Below are 26,653 nucleotides of genomic sequence, written 5' to 3' on the forward strand. Positions count from 1 at the left end.
AGTGCGCGGTTTTCCGTACCCGAGAAAACAAATCGCGTCGGACGTACGAGGTCAAGCCGGTTATAAGCCAACTTGCATGGCGAATGTCGTGACGGCCTCTGCTCGTCGCCTCGCTCGAAGGCCAGCTCTGGTGGGATGGAGCATTCTGACGGCGGGCCTGGCACTGAACTGGAGATCGATATCCTTGTCATGTGCCCTGCCTGGGTCTTTCCGAAGTTATAATGAAATTCCTGCTCGTGCCCCCCGCCTTTCACAGCTCTCTCAGTGGACGAGGTCGTACTCTGTTGTCTCTGACTTGTTCTCTACAACCTCTGCAGGCAGTATGGCGTCTATCACAACACCTCAACCTCCCCCATCATGGACGCATTCCCCTGAGGATATCAAGAGAATCACGAAGGAGACTCTGGATAGGTATCGCGCTATGGAGGACCGGGTTGGAGCCCTGAAGCCTGAGGATTGCACTTTCGAATCTGTGAGCCAATACCTTTCATTGAGCATCCATGTTGATCTAACGCCCCTGACCAGGTCTTCGTAGGTTGCCCGCGATATTTATCGTGTATGGTTAATTAAAGCCTCAGCTAGCGTACCATTGCCGAGTACGATGCTGAACTGGAATCCACATTAGAACCTCTATTTTTCTACCAAAACGTATCCCCCTCGAAGGAACTGCGTGACGCATCCAATGAGGCTGAGGCCCGGGCTCGCGAGTTCTCCATCGAGTCAAACATGAGACTGGATGTCTTCGAAGCTAAGCAGAATGCTGAGCGGAACATCAAGGAGTCCGGTAAAAAGTTGGATGCAGAGGAACAGCGGCTGGTCGAGAAGATGGTTCTGGACGGTAAACGGGCTGGATTGGCGCTGCCTGAGGAGAAACGGAATGAACTCAAGGCGCTTCAGAAGGACCTCTCGCAGACTTGTTTGGACTTTAGTGTAAGCTTACCGAGTAACCGTTATGTGCATAGCGCGGTAGCTAAGATTTTGAGCAATAGAAAAACTTTAACGAGGAAAAAGTACAACACACCTTATATCGAGAGAATATGTTAACCTCAATGTCATCTTAGGGCGTCATTACGTTCACTCTTGAAGAACTCAAGGGTGTCCCGGCTGACGTTGTATCCGGCTACACCAAACGAACTGAGGATGGCAAGGACCTCTACGACGTCACCCACAAGACGCCAGACATATTCCCCGTGGTCTGTATCGCAGTCTTGTACATCTGCTAACGATCGTTCACATTGGATTACTATGTACAGCTCAAATATGCGGAGAACCCAGAGACGCGTCGCCGAGCGCACGAGAGTTACGACGCCCGCCTAGCAATCAACGAGCCCCTCCTATCCAAGGCACTGGATTTACGTCGCAGGATTGCCAGACTTCTCGGCTACAAGACATGGGCTGACTATATCACGGAGGTCAAGATGGTTAAGTCTGCGCAGAATGTCATCGACGTAAGTCGCGTATTATGGAGGTCCTTATCATTTATTGCATTAACTATGTTACTAGTTTCTCAACGACCTGGAGCAAAAGCTCCGCCCAATTGGACTAGAAGACCTTGAGCGTCTTCGTGCTCTGAAGAAGGAAGAACATGCGGACAAAGGGCTGCCATACGATGGCGAATTTTACATCTGGGATTACCGGTATTACGATCGCAAGTACGTCGAGCGTACGCTGGACCTGGACGACTCGCTCGTCAAGGAGTATTTTCCCGTGTCGGTGGTCGTGCCGACTATTCTGGAGATCTACCAAAACCTCCTTGGTGTGAAGTTTGAGAAGATTGAAGGGGAGACATGGCACCCCGGTGAGATTGTATGGGATTCTGGGTGAAGTACTTCTGACAACCTCTCGCAGAGGTCCAGCAATTCTCAGTTTGGGAAAATAATGCTAAGGATGCCTCTGGTTTCATCGGGTATTGTTACCTCGATCTCTTCCCCCGAGGTCAGCACTCTTAAAGGCCTGTTTTACATGTTATGGATGTTCTTACTCGCGCCGTCTAGAGTCGAAGTATTCTCACGCAGCCGTCTGGGGCCTGCTCCCGGGATATGACCGCCTAGACGGGAAGCGCCACTTCCCGTTGGCCGCTATGGTTGCGAACCTGGCCAAGCCCACACCGGACCGTCCTGCCCTTATGCGACATGACGATGTCGTGACCTTCTTCCATGAGATGGGCCATGTATTCCACGGCCTTCTGAGCAGGACAAAGTTCCAGCGATTTCACGGGACTAGGTTAGGGTTCGTCCACTTCTGCAGAAGGGATTGTGGAGCTGACAATCTCACAGTGTCGCGAGGGACTTCGTAGAAGCGCCTTCGCAGATGTTGGAAAACTGGTGACTGCGAGTCAACTCGCGCGCCAAGCATTGGCTCATTGTGCACTTTTCAGGTGTTGGGAGCCCAAAGTCTTGGAGAAGATGTCCAGCCACTTCGAGAAGAAAGAGCCGCTGTCGCCTGAGCTCATCGAAAAGGTCATTAAGAGGTGCGAGGATATATTCGTAGTCGAGTTTATAGCTCTCATTCTCCCGCAGTCGATACGCCAACGTGGGATTATTTGATCTGCGGCAGATATTCTTCGGTAAATTCGACATCAAGGTCCACACCGACCAAGGTAAACTCTCCGTTCTTCCTATCCTTCTAGTGATCTCAACCTGGGTCGCGACTGCAGAACCTGCTGACTACACTACGCTATGGAATGAATTGCGGGAGTCGGTATCATTGGTAAAAGGCGGTAAACATCAACCAGGTCAAGCTAGCTTTGCACACATCACCGGAGGGTATGATGCCGGATATTACGGGTGAGAACTGTTGCTTATATTACGAGGCGCTCAGCGAGTATACCTGACGTCTGTGGTCAACCATTTCCTAGATATATGTATTCGCTTGTATTCGCGGCGGACATGTATGCGACGGTATTCAAGAAGGATCCTTTGGACCCCAAGCTAGGTCGAAAGTACCGGGACGCCATCCTTCGCCCCGGGGGAAGTCGGGAGGAACTGGATTCGCTGAAGGTGAGCGTGTCTGCTATCGTGTTTTACGCTGGGCTCATACCCCGTTTTATCTAGGACTTCCTGGGTCGCCCTCCGCGAGCGGATGCATATATGGAGGAAATCTTCAATAGTATGGGAAAGGTTAATACCCAAGCGGGAGCTCATCTCTAATACTGATATTCACTGCATCATTCAACCTGTATTATCGAGTCACCCCACGTCAATTGTAGTATAGTTGAGTCGTCGAAATTCCACTTGTTCAGTATCTCAGGTGCCGGGACCATCAAGCGTGTCGTGACAAAGACTCGCATACATTCTAGTAAACTATTCGATAAAGGCAAAAACCGGGATATGCGTCCGTCGTCTAATGGAAGCGCTGCCGCTCTATAACGGACTTCTGCCTTGAATCGCGCGAGACTCGCCTAGACAATATCAGTCATTATATATTCCCCTACTCATCCGTTATACTCACCAGTAATATTCCATTACTTCGCATTGACCCAGCTTCTGCAGGAAACCCTCGTCGTGTGTAATGATTATGAGCTGGAAGTTAGAATGGTTCTTTCTTTCGTTGATAATGCTGTTGTGATCGCGTAAACGAAGGAACGTTAGATATATGGAATGGATCATACTCGACCAGGCTAGCAGCCAACGCATCGATGTTCTCCACGTCCAAGGCATTGGTGGGCTCGTCAAGGGCCAGAATGCCACAATTTTGACCAAAAGAATCAGATAGCGCAAGCCTTATGATGATGGAGGCAAGCATCTTCTGACCAGCAGAACACCGTCCACGCATGTCCATTTCCACTTGATCCTTAGTCATGACGACCTAAGTAGAGCTGTTGAGTGTTCCATGCAGCTGACCAGGTACCAACGCTTACTCGGTAATTGTAGGATTTCCTGCTGGTAGAACTAGCATTGCCCTCACTCTCAGATCGGATCTTAATACCATCGATATCTTAACAATGGTTAGGCACTTCGCGGCCCAGTATTGAACTATTCACGTACCTGTGCCCTGATATGTCTTATTCCATAGGTGGCGCATGGTATCGTTGACTTCCTCCATCTTCAGCGAATGGTACTTCATAATCGCACTACCGTGTGTCAGTGACATCGCAATGGCGTTCAAGGTGGCTTCTTACTTGTCCAATGCCTTAGCGTACTTCTCCAGATCGCTGTTAGCCATATCTGACATCTGCAAGTACGTTAAGCAAGAGCGATTGGATTTGTTTGCGAAAACTACCTTGACTTTGATAAGCTGGTCGGTATATCTCTTATTGATGTCCTTGAAATCCTTCAAATCGCTTTCGAGTTGATTCAATTGCGCTCTCTGGGAGCTCAGCTCTCCACCAAGGTGTGCATACTTAATGCCGACAATTGTCAGGCGCGCATATGCGGCATAGACGAGTCACCGACCTTGCTTTGCATTTCCGTCTCCCTTTCCTTCTCTGCCGCGTACTTGTCGTCGAAATTACGCCGAGACTTAGCAACGGCCTCCATATCGTAGGAGTCGATTTCGGCCTGTGTCTCATCAATTTGCCTCATCAACTTGCGAATTCTGACGTTCTCGCGTAGGTTTGCCATAGAGGCCGCGGCATCGCTGATTTCCCTGTCAACGGCGCTGATCGCGTCTCTGACCTTCTCGATAGCAAGACCAAGTTCCTGAATCTCCGCCTGATAGTTCTCAATCTTCTCCTCACAATCCTTCAGCTGCCGACCTCGCTTGTCTCGTATATAACTGTTATATTCATGAAACTTTCCCGGTGTTCCTCAGGCGTGTAATGGCCACGTACCGGTCAATGGTTTTATTGATCATCTCAAGAGCATCAACGCCCTTGTTCAGATCCTGAGTCGCTCGCTGAGCTCTTGATAACTTAGCATTCAGGCCACTCTGAACTTCCTGATACTCCGCTTCGAGCTGAGAGATGGGTGCTTGAGCCTCAGCAATCTTGCCGTCCATTTCCTGGTTAAATAAGCTTAGAGACATATTCAACATTTAAAGCCACTGATGTCACCTTCAGGCGTGCAGTTGCTTCTGCCATCTCCTTACGCATGCCCTCCGTCCGTGCTTCCAGGGCTTCCTTGTCCTTGAGTTCGTTCTGCAGGTCCTTCTCGCGCAGCTGCATGGAGTGCAATTCATTCTCGTGAGTTCGCAAAGCAGTAATCTGACGCTCTTTCTCGGTCGATAAGGCTTGCTTCTCTCGCTCTTGCGCACGACTGAATAATTCAGTTCAGCTCGATATTTACAGAGGTCCGGTTTCCACGTACATGCCCCCCGCTATCGTGTCAAGTTCAAGCTGCACATCGTCAGCGGTCTTCGTGGATCCTGTAGCCGAGAGATTGGTCTCTATCTCGCTTATCTCCTGCTTGAGCCGTTCGATATCTCTCTGGTTCCTTGACACTTGACTGGCATGCTGCTTCATGATAGAGATATCCTTGATATCTTTTTTGGCCTCCCGTAACAGAGACGAAGCCTGCGGACATGAGTTATACACTCATGGCTCCGGGCTCCTTGTACTCACTCTGTCAACCTTCTCACTCAGATCCGGAATCTTAGACTCTAAGTCCTTAATCTGGCTCTCTATATCCGGAATTTCCGTATTCTTCAGCCGATTCTTAGAGGCCTCCACAGGGGCTAACTCTTGGAGTTTTGCAAGCTCCTCCTCCCATTCCTTCATTTCATCCTCATTTTGTGCAATGGCCTGAGCGGACGTCTTCTTCATCTGCTCTTTGACCTGATGTGCAACGTACAGAGTCATATGCACCCTGATAGTGGGCAAACTTACGTATGATTCGAAACCGGGCAGCTCATGCTCTCCCAAGCCACGGTTGCAGGCCTTGCACACCTTCTTCGTCTTTCCGGTCTTGAGGAACATCTCCCAGACTTGACTCGTGGCGGTTAATGTCCCACCGGTCCTACATGGCACTCATGGTGAGTCACCCTAAGAACACATTATATCATGTACGAACTCCTTTCGCATGTTGAGCTCAATGGTGGCTTCTTTGATGGCGGCATCCACGCTATCATGTAAATCCAGGCCCTCCTTCAACTTCTTCTCCAGGACTAGACAAGTTCGTGATATAGGCCTGAGAATATTTTGACTTGCATACCTTTCACCTCGTCGCGTTTCGTCTTCAGCTGAACCTTAAGAGTGGAGAGAGTTGTTTGGGCTTGCTGGAGATCCCTATTCGCGGCATTATGTTGTGTTTCGAGCTCTATGAGCTCTCGGTCCTTCTCGCTGTGCGGCGCCTTGTTAACCCTGTGGACATATCTGGGCATAGATACGTACATAGATGCTCGCTCAAGCTCTCGCTCCATAGTAGCAGCATTTGCATCGGCACCAGTGAGGGCTCTGAATTTGGCATTATGGGACTCCAGACTAGGAGGAGCTAACATCAGCCCCAGTTCTATCATAGGAAGATAGAGACACCCACATATTGCGGACTTCAGCCGCCTTGCTCTTTTCTTCGGTCCTCTTGATATCTAGTCGTGCTCGCATGTCTGCTTGCAGACTCAATGACCTCAATTCTTGACTCAGAGCCTCCTTCTGGTCCTCCATACTGCGAATCTTTGTCGACTTCTCCGCTACACGTTCATCATAATTGTTGCTCTTGATGTCAGCCTTCAGCTTTTCTAGGCGAGTCTTCTTCTCTTCCATGTCAGTGGACAAACCGCGGAGTTCAGCATTGATGGTCTGAGAAGCGTCGAGCTGCGATTCATTGCTGGCTATTGAAGCTTGAAGGGTTGACTATCGAGGGTGTCAGAACCACTCGGATGCAAGCAAGCGCAAGGGTAACATACGATCTGATTACGCAAGGTAGCCTTCATCTGTCTGAGGCGCTCCAAGTCTGCGTGCAGCTGCCGTGATCGCTCCTGATACTCCTTGTTCCTAGTATTCGCCTCTTCCTGTACAATTCACAATAAGATCACGCAACATTCGAATATGGTTGACATTACCTGGATCTTCTCGGCCTCCATGGTCTCTCGCCTCAGGAGGTCACTTAGTCGCGAAGTAAATTCCGCCACCTTTTCCTTTTCCAGGGGAGAGTAGTCGAAGCCCTTCAGCTCGTACTTGGTGCTAAGCTCACGTACGAGCTCCTCGCGATCGGCTAGACGTTGTTCTTGCGCCTTCTCGAAGTTAGTAATACAGCTAACATGGACAACGGGATGGAGACACACTCTCTGCTCAGCGACAAGGCTACCTTGCTGGCTGATGAGCTGCACATGCGCTTTTCTCGCGGCCGCGAGTTCCTCCTCAAGGTCTTGCCGTTTAATTTCTTCCTGCTTAGCCCGCTCCTTTTGCTGCGCTATATGGTCGGCGAACGTGTTCAGGCGGGCTTGCAGCTCCTCCTCGGTACCTACAAGCCATTTCGATAAACAGCAAACGGCAGGGATGTATATAACAGACCTTCGACTTCTCGTACGTTCTCCTTCGCGGCTTCCAATTCACTCTTGTATCGGTCTCTGTTCTGCTCCAGATTTTCAATCTTGAGGTACAATTCTCGGAACTGAGTGGCGTAGTCGTAGAATTTCTTGTTCGCGAGGACAAGCTGCTCATACTCTTTCTTTGTCCGGTCGTACTCTATCTCCTTGGACGCGATGTTGGCGGTCAAGTCTGATAGACGAGACTTCAGCCTATCGGCGTGAGCTTTCTCCTTTGACAAAGACTCAAGTCGCTCCTTCTCAGCCTTCAACTCGGCCACACGTTCCTTACGCAGAGCTTTGATAGCGTCGAGCGCCTTGGTATATCTACGCCCATATGCTTAACAAGGAATTCCAATGGTTGTGGTGAACTACACCACCTTGTGGCCTCGAAGATATCATCGAATTTTTTCTTCAGAATTGAGGGCTCTGCAAGTGGCCAGTACGAATCCTCTTGGTGGCAGAAAATGACGTTCTCAAGGACAGCTTTGGAAACACCCAAGAGATGAGGTATCTCGGTATCAATCTCAGCGCACTTGGTTGATATGACGCCTCTCTGTGGAGTGCCAAGGGAGTGTTCAGTGTCAGTAGAGTCGCTGTCGGAGTACTAGGGCCTACTCACCTTCCCACCCTTTTCCGCACTGCTGTCCGCCAAAGCTAGAATACTCTCAAGTGTCTTCATAGTCATAGTGTTGTTCTTCTTCATAGTCACTGAGAGGTTGCGCACAGCCAGCATACGTGTCCCGTTCGCCGCATTGAAACGTAACTTCACTTGAGCCTTGACCTCCTTCTCATTCGCCATCTTAGGGTCGTGCACAAAGGCGCCGCCACGAGTATTCGGAGGTTGGTCTCCCGTCGTCGCATACTTGAGACACTCAATAACCGTAGTCTTTCCTGATCCATTTGGCCCGACGATCACAGTCACTGGAGTGAAGAACTCAATGACTGATATCTGTTTATCGTCAAACGACCTTATTCCACGAATTGCAAGCTTGTTCAGGCAAGCCATGAGTTATGAGAGAGAGAATTGCAATGCCAGGTGTGGCGGAGAAACGCGATGAGCGCCGATTTAGAAAGATCGTGACGAGACGCGTCACAGGCACGTGAAGGGGAGTGTCACGCGCGTTGGCCGACGCACCTTCTTCTGAATCGCATACAATTTCTACACTACGGGCAAATCTTGCAGCCCGTGAGCTCTACGGCTACTCTGTGGTCATAGGAACAATTTTGGAGACAAAAAATATTAATTATTATCTCATCGTCCTATCATAGGATGAATTGTGACTGCGATTCCAAGCCGGGAGGGCTCCAACTCCCATCACAAAGCGCTGCATCGGTGGGTGGAACACACAGCTTAAGAAACATATATCTTGATACTTGCCTCTCAGGTGCTGCTACTACCTCCCGAGTTGATCTTCGAAATCCTATCCTGCTTGTACTACAAGTCAGACGGGCGCGTGGATTTTCCTACCCTTGCAGCATGCACCTTAGTTCACAGCCTGTGGACTACTGCAGCACAGAAATTGATGTTCCACAACGTGCCCTTACCCGATGACTGCAGCGGGTCCGATAACTGCAAAAGTCGGGCGTTCCGCGAGGCTTTAGATCCGTCCACAGAGCGCGGTAGACGGTTGGGAGGCTACGTTCGTCGCCTCGATATATGGGTTGGCCCCTCACCCGAGTGGCATACTCCTGCGGTGTTTGTGACCATCCTCCGCGACTGTCCAAATCTATACGAACTAAACTTCACGCCAGTGGGCATGTATGCCTTCGAAGAGACCGTTCTCGCACAGCTCATGGAACTATGCCAGTCTACTGGACCTCACGTCCGTGCGCTTCGTCCCATAGGAGTAGGGGTGCAGTCGCCCATCATCTACCAACTGCTCGCAGTGTGGCCCTCAGTGAAGTTTCTCCACCTCAGCTCGGAGCTCATCGCTTCACCTCCCGATGAGCCACCCGGATTCTCTCTATACGAGCTAACGTTGAGTCGGAATGTACCGCAGGAGATTACGACCTGGTTCCTGACCCGTTCAGAGGCTTCCCTCCAAATCTTGACCCTACGCGAGCTGCCTGGACCAGATCTCGTGAATACCCTCTCCCGACACGGACCCCGAATCCGTTCTATCCGCTTCTTTGATTACGGCAAACGTACAGCTGCCCTGGTCCGAGCCTGCAGCAACCTGCAGGAAGTTGTGTTGTACAAACTCGCAAGTGTCCGGGATCTGGACCTCCCACCATCAGTGGAACATCTCAGCTTCCGCACGCCATTTTGGGAGAAGACTCCAAAACACGCTCTAAGGCCTATACTAGAAGTCATACCGACCCTCCCTGCACTGTGGCTTGTGACAGGGGACCAGGATATACGCGGGTACGAGGAATGGCCGCTTTTGCAGCACATGTGCGAAGAGCGAGGCGTTACTCTCGCCTCCGACGGTCTGTCGGCGTTGTTGGTCAGTCACCCTCTTATACTGTAGTGGAGGCACTGAGAATGGATGGCATCTGCGGCAGCCTGAGGACCCTATCCTGCCCGACAAATTTCCTCGCGGCAGGTCTGTCTCAAACTTCAGGTATATCAACTGAGGCTGGTACCGCATTTCTAGCCTGAGCAGGACAGGTTACATACATCAGGACGACATCCTCCCCAGTACATCTGGATCACGTCCTTAAACAGTACACGTACATACTATGCGCAGTCCGCCCTAGACGCCGGAACGTTGCATGCGCAGAGGCAACGAAGTCACCGTCGTTTTGCCATCTGCAGTGTCAGGTTGTCGATGTATGTCTGTAGTGTAGCATTCCCAGACGCCAGTTTGTCTACGTCGGCCTGGACGCTCTTCACACGAGACAGCAGGGCTACATACGAAACAAACGACGCTGAAGACTCGCATAGATGAAATAGTCATGTCGCTAACGCACCTCTCAAATCCTCCTGCGCTGCCGTTATCTCCCTGTCACCGAGTTCTGTCATCCGAACTCGAAGCTATCCAACTGGGATAATGCGCACTTGATCACTTGCTCTTTCCTCATAGCATCTTTGACAATGTCACCAGTGGTGGGTAATTCCACAGGGGCTCCCCATCCGCCAATATCGTCCTCGAAACCAGCAAAGGACATGAAAGAACTTGTTAGATAGGCGCTGCACAGCCACCCTCTTCAAGGCAAACGCGTGTACGCGTCATTCACCTCAGCCAAGCTCAGCCACTATCCAAGTGCAACGCGATGTCCGCCGCTCCTGCAACAATACTCGCATTCAAAGCGGGTCGCGCATTCCGAAGGGAGGGTACTAACTTTGTGGACCATAGCCCCGAAAAGGGCGCGATCATCCTGCAGAAGGGGGAGGATGAGCTCTTACATTTCATCTGGAAGAACCGGTCGACGGGTGAATTGGAGGAGGTACGTGTGACTTTACGCTGTGGAGATCCTTTTGACAAGCCCGACTTGTAGGACTTGATCCTGTTCCCTGGAGATGCATCATTCGTGAAGATACCCCAGGCACCGGGAGGCCGGACATATGTCCTCAAGTTCTCTTCATCGAATCAAAGGCACTTTGTGAGCTGAACGATTCACAGCGGAAACGCGCTGGATACTGACACGTTCTAGTTTTGGATGCAGGTAAATATTAATCACCCAGCCACCGTCCAATATGCTTGACGCGGTGAACCCAGGACGCGTCTACCAATCGTGACGAGGAATTCGTGAACAACTTGAACATGGTCCTGCAAGACCCGGATCGTATTCCCGTCTGGCAGACTGCTAGCACATCGCAGCCTCAAGCTTCTACCTCCCAAACTGGCCCGTACGTTCTATCTCATGCATGCCTGAAGTCACTGAGCTCGAACAACTAGCCTGATATAGATCTACAAGAGCCGCTGCGCCCGCCGGTACCACGCCTGAACAATTAGCCCAATTGCGCACATTAGTACAGTCCATGGCTGGTAACACGTCGCAGGAGCCAGGTCCGTACGGTCTACAAGGCGGCACCGGAATTGAACGCTGATGTTTTCAGCATTTCCAGAGCTTTCACTCAATGACATCCTGACACCCGAAAACGTCCTCCCTCTTTTCACCTCCCATCCTGATCTCATACCCGCCCTCTTCCCTCACCTCCCGCCGGACTTACCAACGCCTCCTTCAGCAGAAGTCTTGCAACAGATTATCACGTCCCCGCAATTCAGAGGTGCCGTGCGCAATTTTGATCAGGCACTGCGGACTGGTATGCTTGGCGGACTGGTGAGAGGTCTAGGACTGCCTGAGGAGGCCGGTACGGGCGTGGAAGCGTTCTTGCGAGCTATCCAGGAGCAAAGCCGCGGTGAAGACAGGATGGAAACGGATTAGCAGGACACACTTTTCTGATAGACTGCTGTACCGGTCCTGTCATGTTATGCGTCGTGGTTATACACCTGACATCGTGAGATGAGATTGCTACCATTGAATCCAGAGTTTTCTTCATGACGGGCATGCATCAGCCAAGATGGTAAATGATACAGTGCGAATAAATAAACGAGTACAATGCCAGCGTCTATGATGGTGAGGACGTGCGAGCGGATCAGTGTCCCCTGCCCGAGAGCCACTGCAGGACGATATCCCTGTTATTTCTTAAGTAACATGATGCAGCGCCAACTACAGCCACCTACAAATTATGTTGGCTCTTCATAGAACACTGTATGACGATTAGTATCATTGATAGACAGGTGGAAGCAATGTAGCACTTGCTGAGTAACACTGGAAAACATGCTGGCGTAAGAATCCCTTCATAGTGCACAAGACATCGGACGGGACGTACCGAAACGGGTCTGCCCTGGATCTTATCCAGTTGCCTAGCACATGCGTCAGTTAGAGCACACATCAAGAACTTGCAAAGCATTCGTACAGAGACTTTATCAGTTCATTGACCGTGGCATGTCCCGGTATATCATTCTTATTCCCGAGCTGAAGATGCGGGATTGACATCCACTTGAACTACAGATATGTGTTAACGTACCACGAGCAAGGGCACGCCCTGGAGCGAAGGCTGAGAAAGTAAGTTATGCAACTCAAATCTTGCCGTTTCAAACTTGTCCTTCTGCGAGTCGACGAGATACTTCAGCTGATAAAAGGATGGTGGTGGGACATGGAGCTCACATCACTGGCGTCGACAACAAAACTAAGCAGCAAGTTAATATGGCGAGCCGGCATACACAGCTGAGCTTACACTATAGCGTCAACTCCACTGCAATATCTCTCCCATAATGAACGATATCTGGGTTGCCCTGCAGCAAGTGTGACTGGAAGATCACGCGGCGAGCAATAGGCCAGACGCACCAGCGACGTCCCAGACTTTCAGCGTGACGTTTCCCTTCTTGATCTTCCTGAAGTTGAATGCAACTGTGGGTACAACCTCCTCGCTCCACTGTTTACTGTCAGATTAACAGTCATGGGTACGGACGAAGATCCGCAAGTACCTGACCGCTTCCAATGACGTTCACAAATGATGTTTTCCCTGAAGCCTTTCATGATCGGGTTAGAGTGCAGTCTATCGTTGTGAGACTGCAGCTAATGACCTGCAGTCCGACTACGGATATTTCAGCATGCTTGGAGAAGAAGAGGCTGCGGACGAATGTGTGAGCCCACGGAGCCGCCCAGAGATCCAAGTAAGCATACCCGCTGAACCATTGCAAAAGCGACGAAAACAGTGAGACCATGGATAGAGCTCCGTGCAGAAGGCTCGAAACAGCCAAGAAGTGTACGCTGTAGCTTGTGAATGTGCAGCCACTGATACCGCGATCACCTGACCCGACGTAGTGTTCCACTTTAGGAAACTGGTATATGTGCTCGATCTTCTGTCTGGCAGAACCCAAGTCCTGCTTTCTGCTTGTAACGTCTCTGCTAACCAAGCTGCGAGCTAGGACCGTCCTCGGCGCGATATCGTCTTTATGTACACGCGCCGGTTATGCCAGACAACACGATTACGAGCTGCCGTCCATGCGTTCCCTGCACGTCCCCAAGGCTCATTGACCCAGCTCCCAAAGCGTGGGCTGCATTCCACAAACAGCCAGTCTGGCCAGGCAGAGGCACCTGAAACTGGGGCAAAGAATGAGTCCCCTTACTTGAAGAGTACTGCTCGTCGAAGCAAGGAACGTAAGGCGCCATCAAGGAAACGCCGCGGGGAGGATCCTGCCGCTACTTTGAAGCAGGCTCTTGCTAGTATCATCACAGAGCGCCAGACGGAGTATGGAGGTAACGTAAGTGAAGTGAGTTCGATATTCTCCGTCTGCATTGTCCTTCCCAGTGCGGTGTCCAGACGCGGTCGCTAAATCTCTATCTAAGGCACGCCCAAGGAGGAAGAAATCGGCTTCATCTGAGGCATTCCCCAGGGAGAAAAAGTCCACTCGCAAACGCACGTCCAAACGATCCCGAAGCTCCGCGTCCGCCAGTAGGGATGACAAAACCGCGCCTTGGGACGTGTTTAGACCGCCCACTGGGGATCGTAGATTTGAGCGTGATAAACCGTCTCATCAGAAGCCTGAGCCGGGTAGCGCGCCCACTCATACTTCATATATCCGCCGTATAGAAGACACCTTGACACCAATAAACGGAGATGTTCTTGCAGGTACTATTATGAACGTCACAGGTGAAGTGGTTCCTGATGGAGGAGGATTTAGACTTGGAGCCAATATCGCAGCAGCGACCCATTGCAAAGTTGGCACACGGGCTCGATAGAGTGTTGTTCGAGTATGTCAGTCTTCAATCGTCGGCATAGTTGCTCATACGTTCGATTCCCTTAGTCCAGGCGTTCACTGGCTGCAGGAACCTAGGTCGCAAGTCTATAATTTTACACCCTGGCTGCAGAATATACCCAACGTAAAGGATTTTGCGTTCGAGCGCATCACGGGGTTTGTGAAGAGTTCCAGGGATGAGGTAGGGTAGAATCTCATATGCTCGTGAAAGTCCTCTGAACTATACCTGGCTATAGGATCTATGGGGTCTAGCGCGCCGTGAGGACCGAGGCTTTGCTGGATCTACCTCCTCTTTGACCGGACTCCTGAGTCACATATACTTCCTGATATCAGGAGACCGGGAGGTTGATTTGTCCACTTGCAGCAGGGCTTTCTCAAATGCTGTCCGTATATTTGGGTATCTTATCTCACTTTCATCGTCACTGATGACCTGCTATTTCCACCCGTGCAGCCTGCTACATTCACTCCGGGGCAACGAATGCCTGCTAGTGTCATGTTGAACCATCGAGATGGGAGGTATACAATCGATTCTCTGTCACCTTTCCCGGGTCAGAGTGAAACCAATATCTTAACTTGGCTGGTATGTTCTTGTTTACGGTGTGTTTATAGAGTCACTTACACGGATTACGACCATAAAGGGACATATGCTGGAAAAGTTCTTGACTGCCAGTCCTTCTGAATTCAAAAAATACCTTCGCTCGATCACGCCGCAGCATGAGGAGGACCCTGACGACCGTCGAGAGGCCTACCGTTACTCTAAGGCGAGTCTCGGCTTAAAAAATTTTGGGTATCTAGAGAATGACCTGTTATGTTTCATAGTCGAGAAGAATGGTGATGCGGTCGCAGCTCGACTGTGTGGACAAGAGGCTTCCTGGTACAGGCGTGTTTGACCTGAAGACTCGAGCCGTACTACCTATCCGTATGGATCGGTATAACTACGAGGTATGTGTTATTTCCGCACATTGGGATGCTGTTTACCATGGCAGTGCCTAGGAGAATTCTGGTTACATGATCCGTAGCATATTGGGGCCACGCGAAAGCTTTGAGAAGGAGTATTACGACCTTGTTCGTTCCGCATTTCTGAAGTACAGGTAAGGCATTTGTGGTAATTCTTACTCATGACGATTGGTAATAACGCTCCTTAGCTACCAAGCTAGGATCGGCAACATGGATGGTATCCTGGTTGCATACCATAACACCGCTCGTATTTTTGGTTTCCAGTATATGCCCCTTGAGGATATGGAAGAGCGGTTATACGGCGCGCCGGGAAGGGGTGAACGCGTTTTCGAGAGATGCGTCTCGTTGCTTGAAGTAGTTCTACCGGAGGTTACGCGTTGTTTCCCCAATCAGGTATTGATTGTCTACTTAATATTGATGGCTTCGACTCACTATGTCTATTTTGTCTAGTCTGTCGAGTTGATGCTAGAAGCACAAGAAGGCAAGGGTGTTCTCAATATCTGGGTGCAACCAGCGGGTTGGAATGAAGAACAGGATGGCCCTGCTCCCATCGTCCAGCTCGATGTTACCGCGCGGAATGTCATCGATGGTATCCATGAGTCAGGCCCCAATGCAATAGCAGTCGGACCGACAGCCAAGTCTTGTAAGGGAATCCAAAATCAAGATACGAAATGCGGCACTGATCCTGTCCACAGGGTCGATTCGTTATTCCATATCACATATGGCATTGCCTGATGAAACAGTACGGCGCAATAGGGACGCTGCACGAGAAAGGATGTTCCGAGCCCATAGCCTCCCCTCCGGACTGGACATGGGGGAAATGGAAGACCGGTGGAATAACATGTTTTTCGGCGGGGAACAAGCCTCCGGCCAGGATAAGGCTCCCTTTAATCCATCGTTCTTCACCGAGCCGGACAGGTTCGTCCAAATGTTACGTAAGGTCGCAAGAGCCGGAAAGGAAGACCTGGAGCGGATGGAATTGGCTGCGCACGGGAAGCCTAAGGTTGTATTCGGAGATTACGAACCATACGAACCATTGCCCAGGTTTGCCCCAGCGGATGACATTGGCGACGGTGCGGAGGGCGCCACGCGGTCTGAAGTGTCCTCCCCTCCTTCTAGTCACGAAGGCCAGCTATCCTCCGATCGTTCCTCCAATGTTGCCTCAGGCGCCAGCCCGACACCTGACTTGTATCGACTCGATGCCGCTCCTGGCCTCGAATATGCAAGCTCTGGCAAAGCACCAGTTCCACACCTTACCGTACAACCTCATGTCGTCAACCTCGCGCCGGACTTTGAATCTGCAACCGGGGAAGTGAATCCGGAGTCGAAACTGGTGCCCACCTCCAAGCTTGACACAGGCTCAGACCGCAAGCAGGATTAATGAAGTATATGGGATGAAATGATCCTAGTAATCCATCGCGGCCTATCGGTGCTCTGTGCTGTCACCTCCGAACGGGATTGACCTCGAATGTGCCCGGAGTTATAATTAGGAGTGCGGACTGTATTCTAGATAATCCTACAACTTTGTCTTATATTGTCCTCCCGTCCCCCTACGTTTATCGATTACTCGCCTGCCACCTTCCGAGCCGGCAGGTCATTGCTATCACCCTCGATCTCCGTTTCCGGTTCGTCATCCTGGACCTCATCCCCCCTGCTCTCATCGTCTCTCTGGATTTCGTCGCGCATAACCTGAACGTCGTGATCCACTTTGGGTGCGACACGATCGATACCGGCCTGGGCCAGTGAGACACGCGCTCGGTGGGGGGCGAGGTGCGCGAACTTCCTTGGAGGACGTTTCAATCTACGGCGCGCAACCTGCAGAATTATGCTCAGTTGGGGATTCAAATAAGAGAGTAGAAAGATGGTTTACCATGACAGGTACAGAGCATTTCTGATAGCGAACATAATTCAGGGCACATGCAATGGAAAGACGCGAACCACTCTCACCTGAATAAGGTAATGCGAGGTAGAACCCAGTAATATACTAGACGCAACTATATGAGATCATGGAGAAGCTGTGCACTCAAAGACATACCCCTTTAGCTGGCCCAACCCTCGGGAACCAACGATCATCATAGATGGCTGGAAATAATCAACAATGTCTATATATAAGTTGGTGTCAGATGCTGGACGTAAAGGGATTGAAAGACGACGTCAATACCGACCGAGTAACATATGCCGATGGTTCTTTGCATGCCACGCTTGGCAAGCCACGGTAACATTGAGGCGTGTCCGCTGTAGGAGCCCTGTAACTTGACGGACGAGGATGTAGGCGAGGGCTTGACGCTGGGATAGAATGGTCAATCATAGTGATTCCAGTGACTGGGAAGGTGCATACTTCTTGCTGATTTCGCAATTTCATGGCCCTGTCTACAGCATTCGCTACCGCCGGATCAACTAGTGGATCATGTTAGTGTGACCTGGATATATAGCAGACGAACAGCGCGACCTTTGCTTTCGTTCTCGACGACTGTGACAAGCAGCCTGTCAAAGAAATCAGCATATATAGCAACCGAATCCATAACCGGAACCCGTACATCTCATCGCCATCTCTCAGTACTGTCCCGATACCCCATTCCACTGCGTATCGACTCTCTTCACTGAGATCACTGGCAACAACATATCTGCGTGGTCTGCGGCCATTCTCCTCCAACGCGCGTGCCGGATCACCGTGCGTAATGGTGATCGTACATCGGTCTCTCTGGAAGATCGGCCGCGAAGTCTGGAGTGGGAGCAAGTCGTGATGCTTCTTCGAGTTCTTGCGCCTTGAGCTGCTTGGGTTGAGCGTGCTGGGAAAGTAAGGCTCGGGTGGCACCACGACATTGACACCTTCCCCGAGCGGATCTGGAAACTCCTCCATGGCGGCGTCGCCGCGGTCGGCGGGTATCAAGGCGTTTCTCTCTGTATTGCGCTCTGTCTCGAAATCGAAGTGGTCTTCCTCGCCCCAGGAGTCGTCTGAGTCGTTGTCAATCTCCGTCTCGGACCCGGATTCCTCGTCGGAGGTGGGGGAGACGAAAGCCGTGCGCGGCCTGACGCCCCGACCCGTCGACTCGGTGTCAGACTCCGCATCAGAGTGCGTGAGCGCACATACCGCGGGCGAGGGGTCGCGTGCTCGGGTCCGGCGGAGGCGGAACGGGGACTGGCTGCGCGCGCGAATGCTGCTGCTTTCTGAGTCCGTAATGTCATCGATGCTGGCCGACCCAGACACGGAGCTGGAACGGGCCTTGCCCTTGTCCTTCTGGAGCGACCTACCGCGCTCCTTGTCGTCGGTACTGCTGCGTGTGAGGGAGAGCGCGGACAGGCCGCCCATCATCGAGCTGAGGGACATGCGGCCGAAAGAGCCAGTGGAGCTGGACTTGGACGGCTTGCCATCCTGGAGTGAGTTTGTGCGCTCGAGGGCATTGAGGAGGAGCTGGGAGGCTTCCTGCTCGAGCTGTGATAATGAATGACGCGTCAGTACGTGCGAAGAGGAGGACCAGCGCTTTTGGAGAGGCTTGGAAGAGGGCAGCGGAGTGGCAGATCGCGAGGACGTCGGGGACGAGCCGGCGGACCGGGACGTATGGGAGGATGCAGAGGGTGTAGAGGGAGCGGTGTAGGAGTGACGCGGTTGGGCGAATGTGGTAACCTCTTGGCCCTCTTGAGGACTGACCAGCGTCCAAGACTCCTTGGCCTCCCTGCTGCTGCCTGCCCCCGTCGATAGCGTTTTCCAGCTGAGCCTCCGCGTGCTTGCGCTGGGCTTGTCCTTGGCACGCTCCGACATGGACGATGTGGCAGAGACAGATGCCTGGAACAAGCAGAGACGTTGTGGTCTAGCTCACCTCTTTGCTCGCCTCTCCAGATAAGGCCTAAGGCAGCAAAGAAGTCAAGTCAGCGCGGGGTCAAGGGCAGCGGGAAGGACTGGAAGAGGCCGGACGGGTATTTATGACCGTGCGACCCCGCCGAGCCAAGAGGTGATGAGAGACACCTACAAAAGCAGCGGCTTCCTGTACATTCCCATTCTTCTTCTACGGGCAGAAATACAGATCGTTTCAGCGGTGAGAACGGCTCTATTCTGAACGACGTCGCCGACGGCGGGCACGACGCGCAAATAGAATAACATTCACCTCCAGCGCCGATATCGCAATCTTCTGCGGGATGCCCAGCTTGCGCAGATGCTGCACGTCTTTCTCGGAATACATCGAGTAGGAGGAGGCCAAGGCACTAATCGCGTTCGGTCTCCTCGTGGACTGCCTCCAGGGCTCCCAAGAGCTTACGTAAGCACTCTCCGACACCTGATTGGGCCGCTTTGCACTTCCGATCAATCCTCCATCTTCAGGGTCTGTTCGACGGCCTGGGCAATTGACGTCCTCAGCGCCACTGTTCGAAACAACACCCTGGCCATGCATACCGCGAACTCTGCCAGAAAGTAACATTCAGGTCAGTTAGCCTTCATTCAGCTTCTTAACTTTGCTTCAGTTCCTGTGCCATTGCCTATCGGTGACCATGACAATCAGGATGCCGCCCTCTCCGTCTAGCGGGTCGGCTGCCACAATCAGCCTAGACTAATGGGGCCCCGTACGACCCGTCCCGATGACGAGGCACGGGTCCGAGGATATCAACGAGAGTTTCACACAGAACGCCATTGGAGCGCCTGTTTCCGAACGCAAACTCTGGTAAGCGCGAGGATGAGTCCCGGGCCCGCTGAGATGAACATTTTGACTGTAACCGCGACGTACATCAAGTTCTGAAGCTGCGGGGATAGTAATCCAGAGTCATCCATGCGCCCTCTCGCAGCATGGTAGAGAGCACGGTACATTTTGAATAGGCAAGAATGACCGCCCTTTTTCCGAGCTTCCAACTTGAATCCTCTCGGCTTGCTCTCAGCGTCAGAGGCGCGTTGCTGCAGACAATCCTGTTCAGCCAGAAGGATTAGTTCAGCCACTCTCCTTGGGCGGAACCCTCAGGACGGTCTAGAACCCTCCGGACGCGGTATTACTGCTGGGGGGCGAAAGAGACTCCCCTGGGTCTAAAGCTTGTTATGACACGGCACAAACAGCCTATATGTGGAGGAGACGACCACTGCATTTTGGTACGAGTTCACTAAAAGTGAAGACATCACGACGAGTGTGGCTGACTCGTCGCAGGTAGGAGTGTTACTGTTGAAGGTGGCCGCGGCTGCTACTACAAGTCACCTGAGCCTAGCGGGGAACAGTGGCCGTCCTCAGCCCCTTGGATTTCCTGTCGAGACAGGATAATCAGGATCATAATTGCGAATAGACTGGAATTCCGAGATACGCAGGACGAAACCTGCATCAGGAGGAAAGTGCCACAATGGAGGTTTGACGGTTCAAATACGATTTGACTAGTCAGCCCTCTACTGTTGCCCCTCGCTGCCTCGCCTTGCCATTGTACTGACTTGGTACTAACATCGAACCCTGTCGGCGGACAGTCCGTAAATCGTGTCAGCATGGCATACCGTCTTCGCGTACGCCGCATCCGAATGCGTGTCAAATTGGGCGGTGAGTGACCTCCCTCAACATTTCCGGTGGTTACGGTTGTCCGGTTATGCGGATGAACAGTGTCCTGCTGTGGCGCGCTTACTGAAACCACGCTTTTATGAGCCGTTTGAAGACAGTGGGTCATGGATTTAGGTAAAGCTCATTTTGTCTGACGACGGTCGATGCATAGATATTCTACGTTGCCTCTATGCTGCCGTCCAGTATGCGTATTGTACCGCAGGATAATAGGAGATTCAGAGATATCATATTGATAAACGCGCGCTAAGTAACACTGGCGGTGCGGGCACTGCCGAGTAGGCTTCAATGCGACTCGAGCCCGAGATGCCCGCATGCTTTTCAACTTGAAGTGATTGCTCAACTTTGTCTTATCCCTGGCCATAGGCCTGGTGCAGCTCTGAGATGAGGTAGTAGGGTTTAGCGTCGCAATGCTGAAGCAAAGGAAACCCTCCCAGGCGGTCCAGCTGCTGATCCGGTTCCTTCTACAAACAACGCCGGCGCTCTGCATCACAATGTTGACTTACACTGACAGGATGCACAGCCGGGCGCTACAGGGGCGCCCTTGTCATTAGTACTGCCACAATTGAGGATCAATATATACCGTACAACTTTGCCCTTGTCTGTCTGTCGACTCCCGTGTATCTGTAATGACTTCCCTCCCCCTTTCCCTCTTATGCTGTATATTTCTTGGGTCCCTGGTTAACGACTTGGCGTATGCGCTCCGTCTCGACATGCACGGCAGACAGCCGGATCTGAGAGCTGACAGTCCTCTCGTCCGAAGGGGCAATATCTTCGGCCAGTCAGCCCTAAATGACTCAAGTGACATTCAATATACCACCAACATCACGCTGGGAGGGCAGCAATTCTCCGTTCTCATCGACACCGGCAGGTGTGTATCACGCAGACGGCTGCAATGACTGGCGCTTAGCTTATGGGATCCAGCTCGGATTTATGGGTTGCGGGGACTGGAGTGCAAAGCACGAGTACCGGGAAGACGTCAGGAGTAACCTATGTGAAGGGGTCAATAGAAGGTGCGCTGTCCTCCACCATGTATACTTGGCCCCACAGCTTATACCGGATTCCCACCGCACAGGTCCTGTTGAACTCGCCACGTTAGAGTTTGCGGGATACACGGTGAAAGATCAAGCCTTCAGTAAGAACTCTGTCCAAATACTGCCCACCGCCTGTCATGAGTCATGACTCTCTCTAGTTCTCGCCCCGCCCAGCAGTGACAACCCTGCTGGCACAGGTTTAATAGGCCTCGGACCGAACAATGGCTCCAGAGTATTCGAAGCATTGGATCGCGAAGACCAGGGCGATGCCGTCCTGGACCGGCTCTTCCGACAAAACACCTCCACGCCGAACTTCCTGTCCGTCCTTTTAGGGCGCTCGGATGACCCGACGGACACCTTCCCTGGAGACCTTACCGTAGGAGAGATTTTGCCGGGATACGAGGTTATCTCGTCCCAACCGAAGCTTACTGTGTCGAGGGTTTCGATATATGACACTGGAGACCAGCATTGGCAGACCCTGGTGGACGCAGATGGGATTATTGGCTCCAACGGAAAGGTGATATCCGTCACTACGGGCGTGAACACTACGAGCAATGCCAAACAACTCACGGCGGTGTTCGATACGGGGTTCACTTTGCCTCAGGTACCTGCGTGCGTACAAGGGTTGCAATGGTGGGATGCTGTTTTGACGTACGTTGTACAGTGCCGTTGCGCAAGGCATATATGGTCCTATAAGCGGGGCGAGACTACAAAACATCAGTGGACTCGGTGAATCGTGGACCTTGCCCTGCACTGCGGAAGTGAACGCGACCTTCAAATTCTCTGGTGTTAGCATCCCCATACACCCGCTAGATCTCTCGATGTCGGACGCTTTGTCGGACAGTTCTCGTTGCTTGGGCACTGTGAGTTCCTATTCTCTGCAGCACTCTATTTGACGCTCATGTTCCCAGTTCCAACCGATTTCCGATGATGCCCAGAGTCCATCCTATGATATGATCCTTGGGATGGCTTTCCGTGAGTTGCAGCAACTGCCAGTGCTACATGGACCACTGATAGACTATCCATAGTACGAAATGTTTATATCTTGATTAACTTTGGCGATTTCGTGGACGACTCCGCCGCAGCCGTCGCGGACCCATATATCCAGCTGCTGCCGACGACGAACGACACCGCAGAAGCGCACAACGACTTTGTCCGCGTACGGTTGAATCGCGAAGCGAACCCGTCGAACGACACCAGGCGCGCCCCATGGCGGACCATTCTTCTGGCTATCGGCCTAGCGTTGCTAGCCTTGGCTTTCATCCTCGGCGTTATCTCTTACATTCGTCGCCGGAGAGCAGCTAGGGCTCCGGTCGCAGCAAGAGTTGGCGGGTTCTTCAATAACCAAAATACATACGCCCCCCTCGGAACGCCTGCGCCTCCCATGGCGATGGAGGTTGTGTCGGGACCTCCGCCTCCCGGTCCTCCTGGATACAACGCGGGTCAGTATTATAACCCGTACGATGCGCCGCATCAAACACCGTATGGAAGACCGTACGGTTCATGACATTGACGAATTTGGGTCTTTCATGACACTCACGATCATTTATCTATTAGAGGACATTCGAGATCTTGCATACATAGTCTGGCAGTCTGTCGCATTTGTATCTCATATTTGTAGTTGTTCACGGATGTACCGCTATCTACGGGGCGCACCTGACTATCTATTGCTGCTTCATATTTGCATCTGATGCCTCGACACAACTGTGACTGAGAGTGCCCTAGATTACCGCCCTGTACCCCCGTGCATTGTCTGCCACACTTAAGTACTTGCATTGCAGCCAGCACTGTAATTGCCACAAATTGACGAGGGTCACGTGAAATAAGCGCTCGCGATTCTGCACTTCAAGCTTGTCTTTCACTTCGCCTTACCACTGGCATTGGTACTGGACTTTGGCTTTCGACGAGGACGGGGGACCTTACAACCGGCTTGGTCGTCATTCAGTGTTGACACCATACTCTCGCAATGGCTCCGCCAAACCTGACGCTCAAACAGAGGTTGACCGCGCTTTCTTTATCTCCGTCTTCTCCCAGTTCTCCCAACGAAAGCCTCATGTCTCCCAAGTCGCCGAGGCGCCGCACGCTTTTGAATATGAATGCGCCGTCATGGACGAAACGATTCAACAATAGTTCTATCAGGCCCGAGCAGACCAATCATGATAGAATGCAGGAAGTCATGAACAGGATGATATTCCAAGCTGGAGTGGACTTCGAGTATGTCAGCAACCATTTTGCTGAATCTCATGGTGCTCATCTTGGCATAGGACACGACCTATGTCAGTGATATAATGCGTACTTCATGCTGGAAATTGAAGCGTGTTCGGTCACTAGGGTAGTCTTGAATGCGTCTGCTTTGCCTGATCCACAGGAGGTTTCCTACGACTTACTTCTTACGTGCGTATTCCTCTCACTATGCTATTTAACGACCAAAATATACACATACTCTATAGACAAGTCTTGGAGTACCTCAATCTATACGGTCCGTCTGGATCTCATTCTACATAAACATATCGGCTCAGCCATCTGTCAGTTGAATCCGATTACACAGTCGTCTTCTTTGCCGCGGGCGGCAGACATACGCCAGGGTGGAACTGGGTATGGAAGGCGTATAGAAGTTTGAGTAGGAAATATAGGAAGAACCTCAAGCGTTTGGTTTGTCACGTCCAACTCGGTAGCACTTCACCTTCTCATACCTCGTAATAGTATATCGTCCATTCGACTTTCTTCTCCAAGAGTAAGTAGGCGTTGTTTGTAGCATGGCGCCCGCTTATCATGCCGCCCCAGTGCTGTTCTCCTTGGCTGGTGCCGTAGTCAGGTGAGTCTGTCTGCTTCAACCACTGTGATGTATGCTGATATCCTGCGTAGCCCTAAGTTCTTCCGCAAGATCGCGTACATGAATACTCTTTCCGACCTCGCATATCATGTTCCAATAACGCAGATTGATATCCCTCCAGCAGTCTATCAGTCAGTACACGTCTCAGTGCTTTTCTCGCTCCCGAGCTGAATGTGATTATAGGGAGAATTTGAAGCATGAGAAGGAAGTCAGGCTGCCAGTACCGACACGCGCAGATCTCTTTGGAGTACCCTTGGAGGAGTTGATGGGCTTCGACGGTGAGAAGGGTGGTATTCCGAGGGTCGTCAAGGATTGTATACAGTATCTGCGAGACAACGGTGCGTGTCACGATCGCCGACTCTCTTGTACGTCCTTATGCATTTCAACTAGGGCTGGATGAAGATGGGCTGTTCCGTCGGTCGCCCAACTCTGTACTTCTAAGGCAAGTAAAGGAAGCCTATGATCGAGGTAATGTCGCAGCGGCTTTACATTGACGTCTTGGGTGTCCCTCTGACTTCGACGCAGGCCATGTGGTATCGTTGGAAACGTTCGGAGACCCTCATTTAGCAGCAGTCTTGCTCAAGAAATACCTTCGCGATCTGCCAGATGCTGTCTTCCCGGAAAGCGTCTATCCCCTTGTTCGTCGATGTCCCCTCCCAACTTCGGATCCTGCGGACGTGTCGGATGTGATATACATTCGGGAAATGCTGCTGCCAGAATTACCGCATTGCGTATATATTTTGTTGAGCCATATATTTCGTGAGTGGTATTTCATGGGGAGTTGGTGCGTATGACTGATCCATAGCGCGCCAAGATCTGCTTCACGAGGTGTCTCTCCGTGCCGCTTCCAACCGCATGGATGCGCACAACCTCGCTGTTGTTATAACTCCGAACCTAGTGAAAGGCTCAAATCCTGCTCGTGATGTCATGATGTGCGCCGTTCCCGGTACTCCGGCTATGTATGCACCGACGCCAGCACCGACCTCCAACCCTGCTGCTCTTTCGGAGGGAAAGGCTACGCTGGGCATGGTGGTCAAGGTCTGCGTACAGCGCTACTACGAAGTCTTCGATGAGGTAGTGGATAGAAGCGAGGCAATACCCCCACAGCAGCCGCATGGCGATTCTACTACCTCATCATCTGCATCTGGCTCCCCGGCGCTACGCGCTACACGTCCCTTGTCCCAAGATCTTGAGGAGGACATCGACGACGAAATGCTGGTGATGCCTATCGGGCCCAGCTCAAGCGCGAGCCAGGCCGGCTTATCTTCATCTCCGCCGACTGCGTGGAATACTGGCGCGTACAAACCTCGGCATCGGAGTACGCTATCGAAGGGCAGCAATGGAGCGCGCTCAATGCATACCGTCATGGGCGCCAACGGAACCGGTAGCGGAACTTCGAGCGCCTACGGAACTATGAAGGCCAAGTCGATGATTAGCATCGAGAAGGGCGGAACGGTCGGAACGGTGGGTAGGAAGGGATCGATATCGATCGGTCGCGGCACTATGCGCAAGTCTGCTGGGGCGGGCGTGGAGGCTTTGAGCGTAACGGCCGCGGGTTTCTTCACTGCGCCTGACACTGCGCCGCCTGTTCCTTCGGTGCCAAAGCCGGCTAATGGAACTGGGGGAGATGCCTGATAGGACGCGTTGTTGTGTTTGCTATGGAGTATTACGGATTTTTCTTTTCTTACACTCTCTGTATGCGTGCTTCGTGTCGCCATCCACGCTGATATCCCGGGTTCCATCATACCAGTCTAGTCTACATAATTTATTGCATTTACTGGATCTCTTATGTAAGTGGATGCTCGTCAAGCGCTCGCTGTCACCTGTCAAGGAAACCGTATATAGTTTTCTTGCAGAGTCTACGGACTTCACCTCCGTCTCGGGCAGTCGTGAATTTCATGAATCCGGACTCTTCGCTGGCTTTGTGCTTAGTCGGGCAGCTTGACTGGAAGCTTCGCGACGGTTCCGGATAGCCGTGCATCGATGCTTGGGCGAGAACGGCTGCTAGTAGTGACCAGAGTTTGGACTTTAGCCGCCACCATTGAATTCTGCATCTTGAATTCTGGGGGTACGTTTGCGGCTCAGGATTGAAGTATCTGATTTGCAGCCCAACCACTCAACTCGGCCGCACGCCGTACGATGTACCCGTGCTCACCTACTTACGGCTGCCACGGACCAGGTCTTTACGGCGGACGTCTC

At 51.9% G+C, this 26,653-nt stretch overlaps 10 protein-coding genes across 10 annotated transcripts; 6 read left to right on the top strand and 4 right to left on the bottom strand.

Moving 5' to 3' along the window:
- Nucleotides 1–322: 322 nt before the first annotated feature.
- GLOTRDRAFT_129967 (Metalloprotease) lies at nucleotides 323–3,149 on the top strand (the record flags this gene model as incomplete). The annotated part of the gene is made up of 15 exons (XM_007868703.1): nucleotides 323–472; nucleotides 526–531; nucleotides 583–930; nucleotides 990–1,010; nucleotides 1,062–1,193; nucleotides 1,254–1,448; nucleotides 1,504–1,798; nucleotides 1,849–1,935; nucleotides 1,995–2,229; nucleotides 2,277–2,324; nucleotides 2,378–2,470; nucleotides 2,520–2,599; nucleotides 2,657–2,786; nucleotides 2,858–2,999; nucleotides 3,054–3,149. 15 exons carry the CDS (start codon nucleotides 323–325, stop codon nucleotides 3,147–3,149), a joined length of 2,058 nt encoding a protein of 685 aa, XP_007866894.1.
- A 2,804-nt stretch (nucleotides 3,150–5,953) lies between these two features.
- On the bottom strand, nucleotides 5,954–8,410 carry GLOTRDRAFT_77235 (uncharacterized protein; the record flags this gene model as incomplete). Its single annotated transcript, XM_007868704.1, has 10 exons — nucleotides 5,954–6,042; nucleotides 6,090–6,217; nucleotides 6,269–6,358; nucleotides 6,414–6,727; nucleotides 6,781–6,885; nucleotides 6,937–7,107; nucleotides 7,159–7,337; nucleotides 7,388–7,728; nucleotides 7,782–7,957; nucleotides 8,024–8,410. Coding segments are annotated over 10 exons (1,980 nt in total), but the record flags the coding sequence as incomplete, so codon positions are not given.
- A 388-nt stretch (nucleotides 8,411–8,798) lies between these two features.
- GLOTRDRAFT_43638 (uncharacterized protein) lies at nucleotides 8,799–9,981 on the top strand (the record flags this gene model as incomplete). The annotated part of the gene is made up of 2 exons (XM_007868507.1): nucleotides 8,799–9,851; nucleotides 9,910–9,981. Coding segments are annotated over 2 exons (1,125 nt in total), but the record flags the coding sequence as incomplete, so codon positions are not given.
- Nucleotides 9,982–9,989: 8 nt separating this feature from the next.
- On the bottom strand, nucleotides 9,990–10,515 carry GLOTRDRAFT_77237 (uncharacterized protein; the record flags this gene model as incomplete). Its single annotated transcript, XM_007868705.1, has 3 exons — nucleotides 9,990–10,254; nucleotides 10,318–10,349; nucleotides 10,406–10,515. The coding sequence occupies 3 exons, from the start codon at nucleotides 10,513–10,515 to the stop codon at nucleotides 10,139–10,141; spliced, it is 258 nt and encodes an 85-aa protein (XP_007866896.1). The 3' UTR covers nucleotides 9,990–10,138.
- A 105-nt stretch (nucleotides 10,516–10,620) lies between these two features.
- On the top strand, nucleotides 10,621–11,736 carry GLOTRDRAFT_106280 (adhesion regulating molecule; the record flags this gene model as incomplete). Its single annotated transcript, XM_007868706.1, has 5 exons — nucleotides 10,621–10,794; nucleotides 10,846–10,950; nucleotides 11,067–11,197; nucleotides 11,257–11,357; nucleotides 11,417–11,736. The coding sequence occupies 5 exons, from the start codon at nucleotides 10,621–10,623 to the stop codon at nucleotides 11,734–11,736; spliced, it is 831 nt and encodes a 276-aa protein (XP_007866897.1).
- Nucleotides 11,737–11,947: 211 nt separating this feature from the next.
- GLOTRDRAFT_42822 (uncharacterized protein) lies at nucleotides 11,948–13,082 on the bottom strand (the record flags this gene model as incomplete). The annotated part of the gene is made up of 10 exons (XM_007868449.1): nucleotides 11,948–11,987; nucleotides 12,036–12,061; nucleotides 12,176–12,218; nucleotides 12,272–12,330; nucleotides 12,383–12,487; nucleotides 12,595–12,650; nucleotides 12,703–12,790; nucleotides 12,843–12,887; nucleotides 12,942–12,987; nucleotides 13,042–13,082. 10 exons carry the CDS (start codon nucleotides 13,080–13,082, stop codon nucleotides 11,948–11,950), a joined length of 549 nt encoding a protein of 182 aa, XP_007866640.1.
- Nucleotides 13,083–14,026: 944 nt separating this feature from the next.
- Nucleotides 14,027–16,455, top strand: GLOTRDRAFT_43344 (Pet127-domain-containing protein; the record flags this gene model as incomplete). Its single annotated transcript, XM_007868480.1, has 10 exons — nucleotides 14,027–14,112; nucleotides 14,166–14,298; nucleotides 14,354–14,500; nucleotides 14,569–14,697; nucleotides 14,756–14,904; nucleotides 14,945–15,059; nucleotides 15,111–15,208; nucleotides 15,263–15,467; nucleotides 15,525–15,653; nucleotides 15,709–16,455. 10 exons carry the CDS (start codon nucleotides 14,027–14,029, stop codon nucleotides 16,453–16,455), a joined length of 1,938 nt encoding a protein of 645 aa, XP_007866671.1.
- Nucleotides 16,456–16,637: 182 nt separating this feature from the next.
- On the bottom strand, nucleotides 16,638–18,834 carry GLOTRDRAFT_129974 (uncharacterized protein; the record flags this gene model as incomplete). Its single annotated transcript, XM_007868960.1, has 8 exons — nucleotides 16,638–16,889; nucleotides 16,945–16,965; nucleotides 17,022–17,058; nucleotides 17,110–17,176; nucleotides 17,240–17,360; nucleotides 17,413–17,471; nucleotides 17,524–17,558; nucleotides 17,612–18,834. The coding sequence occupies 8 exons, from the start codon at nucleotides 18,832–18,834 to the stop codon at nucleotides 16,638–16,640; spliced, it is 1,815 nt and encodes a 604-aa protein (XP_007867151.1).
- Nucleotides 18,835–21,500: 2,666 nt separating this feature from the next.
- On the top strand, nucleotides 21,501–23,128 carry GLOTRDRAFT_42809 (acid protease; the record flags this gene model as incomplete). The annotated part of the gene is made up of 6 exons (XM_007868448.1): nucleotides 21,501–21,600; nucleotides 21,663–21,722; nucleotides 21,780–22,233; nucleotides 22,286–22,484; nucleotides 22,533–22,596; nucleotides 22,650–23,128. The coding sequence occupies 6 exons, from the start codon at nucleotides 21,501–21,503 to the stop codon at nucleotides 23,126–23,128; spliced, it is 1,356 nt and encodes a 451-aa protein (XP_007866639.1).
- Nucleotides 23,129–23,481: 353 nt separating this feature from the next.
- GLOTRDRAFT_116466 (RhoGAP-domain-containing protein) lies at nucleotides 23,482–26,215 on the top strand. Its single transcript, XM_007868707.1, has 12 exons — nucleotides 23,482–23,835; nucleotides 23,886–23,893; nucleotides 23,949–24,015; nucleotides 24,072–24,100; nucleotides 24,152–24,273; nucleotides 24,325–24,355; nucleotides 24,406–24,436; nucleotides 24,487–24,585; nucleotides 24,638–24,792; nucleotides 24,845–24,922; nucleotides 24,980–25,213; nucleotides 25,269–26,215. Exons 1-12 carry the CDS (start codon nucleotides 23,588–23,590, stop codon nucleotides 26,087–26,089), a joined length of 1,923 nt encoding a protein of 640 aa, XP_007866898.1. The 5' UTR covers nucleotides 23,482–23,587; the 3' UTR covers nucleotides 26,090–26,215.
- The last annotated feature ends 438 nt before the right edge of the window (nucleotides 26,216–26,653 follow it).

Source organism: Gloeophyllum trabeum, assembly GCF_000344685.1.
Source record: "Gloeophyllum trabeum ATCC 11539 unplaced genomic scaffold GLOTRscaffold_00008, whole genome shotgun sequence".
Taxonomy (NCBI): domain Eukaryota; kingdom Fungi; phylum Basidiomycota; class Agaricomycetes; order Gloeophyllales; family Gloeophyllaceae; genus Gloeophyllum; species Gloeophyllum trabeum.

Bases quoted from the DNA above. Each gene is read 5' to 3' on its own strand.
- GLOTRDRAFT_116466 (XM_007868707.1), top strand. From the start codon at position 23,588: ATGGCTCCGCCAAACCTGACGCTCAAACAGAGGTTGACCGCGCTTTCT. The intron at 24,016-24,071 runs GTGCGTATTCCT...CATACTCTATAG, and splicing joins TCCTACGACTTACTTCTTAC to ACAAGTCTTGGAGTACCTCA. The intron at 24,437-24,486 runs GTGAGTCTGTCT...TATCCTGCGTAG, and splicing joins TTGGCTGGTGCCGTAGTCAG to CCCTAAGTTCTTCCGCAAGA.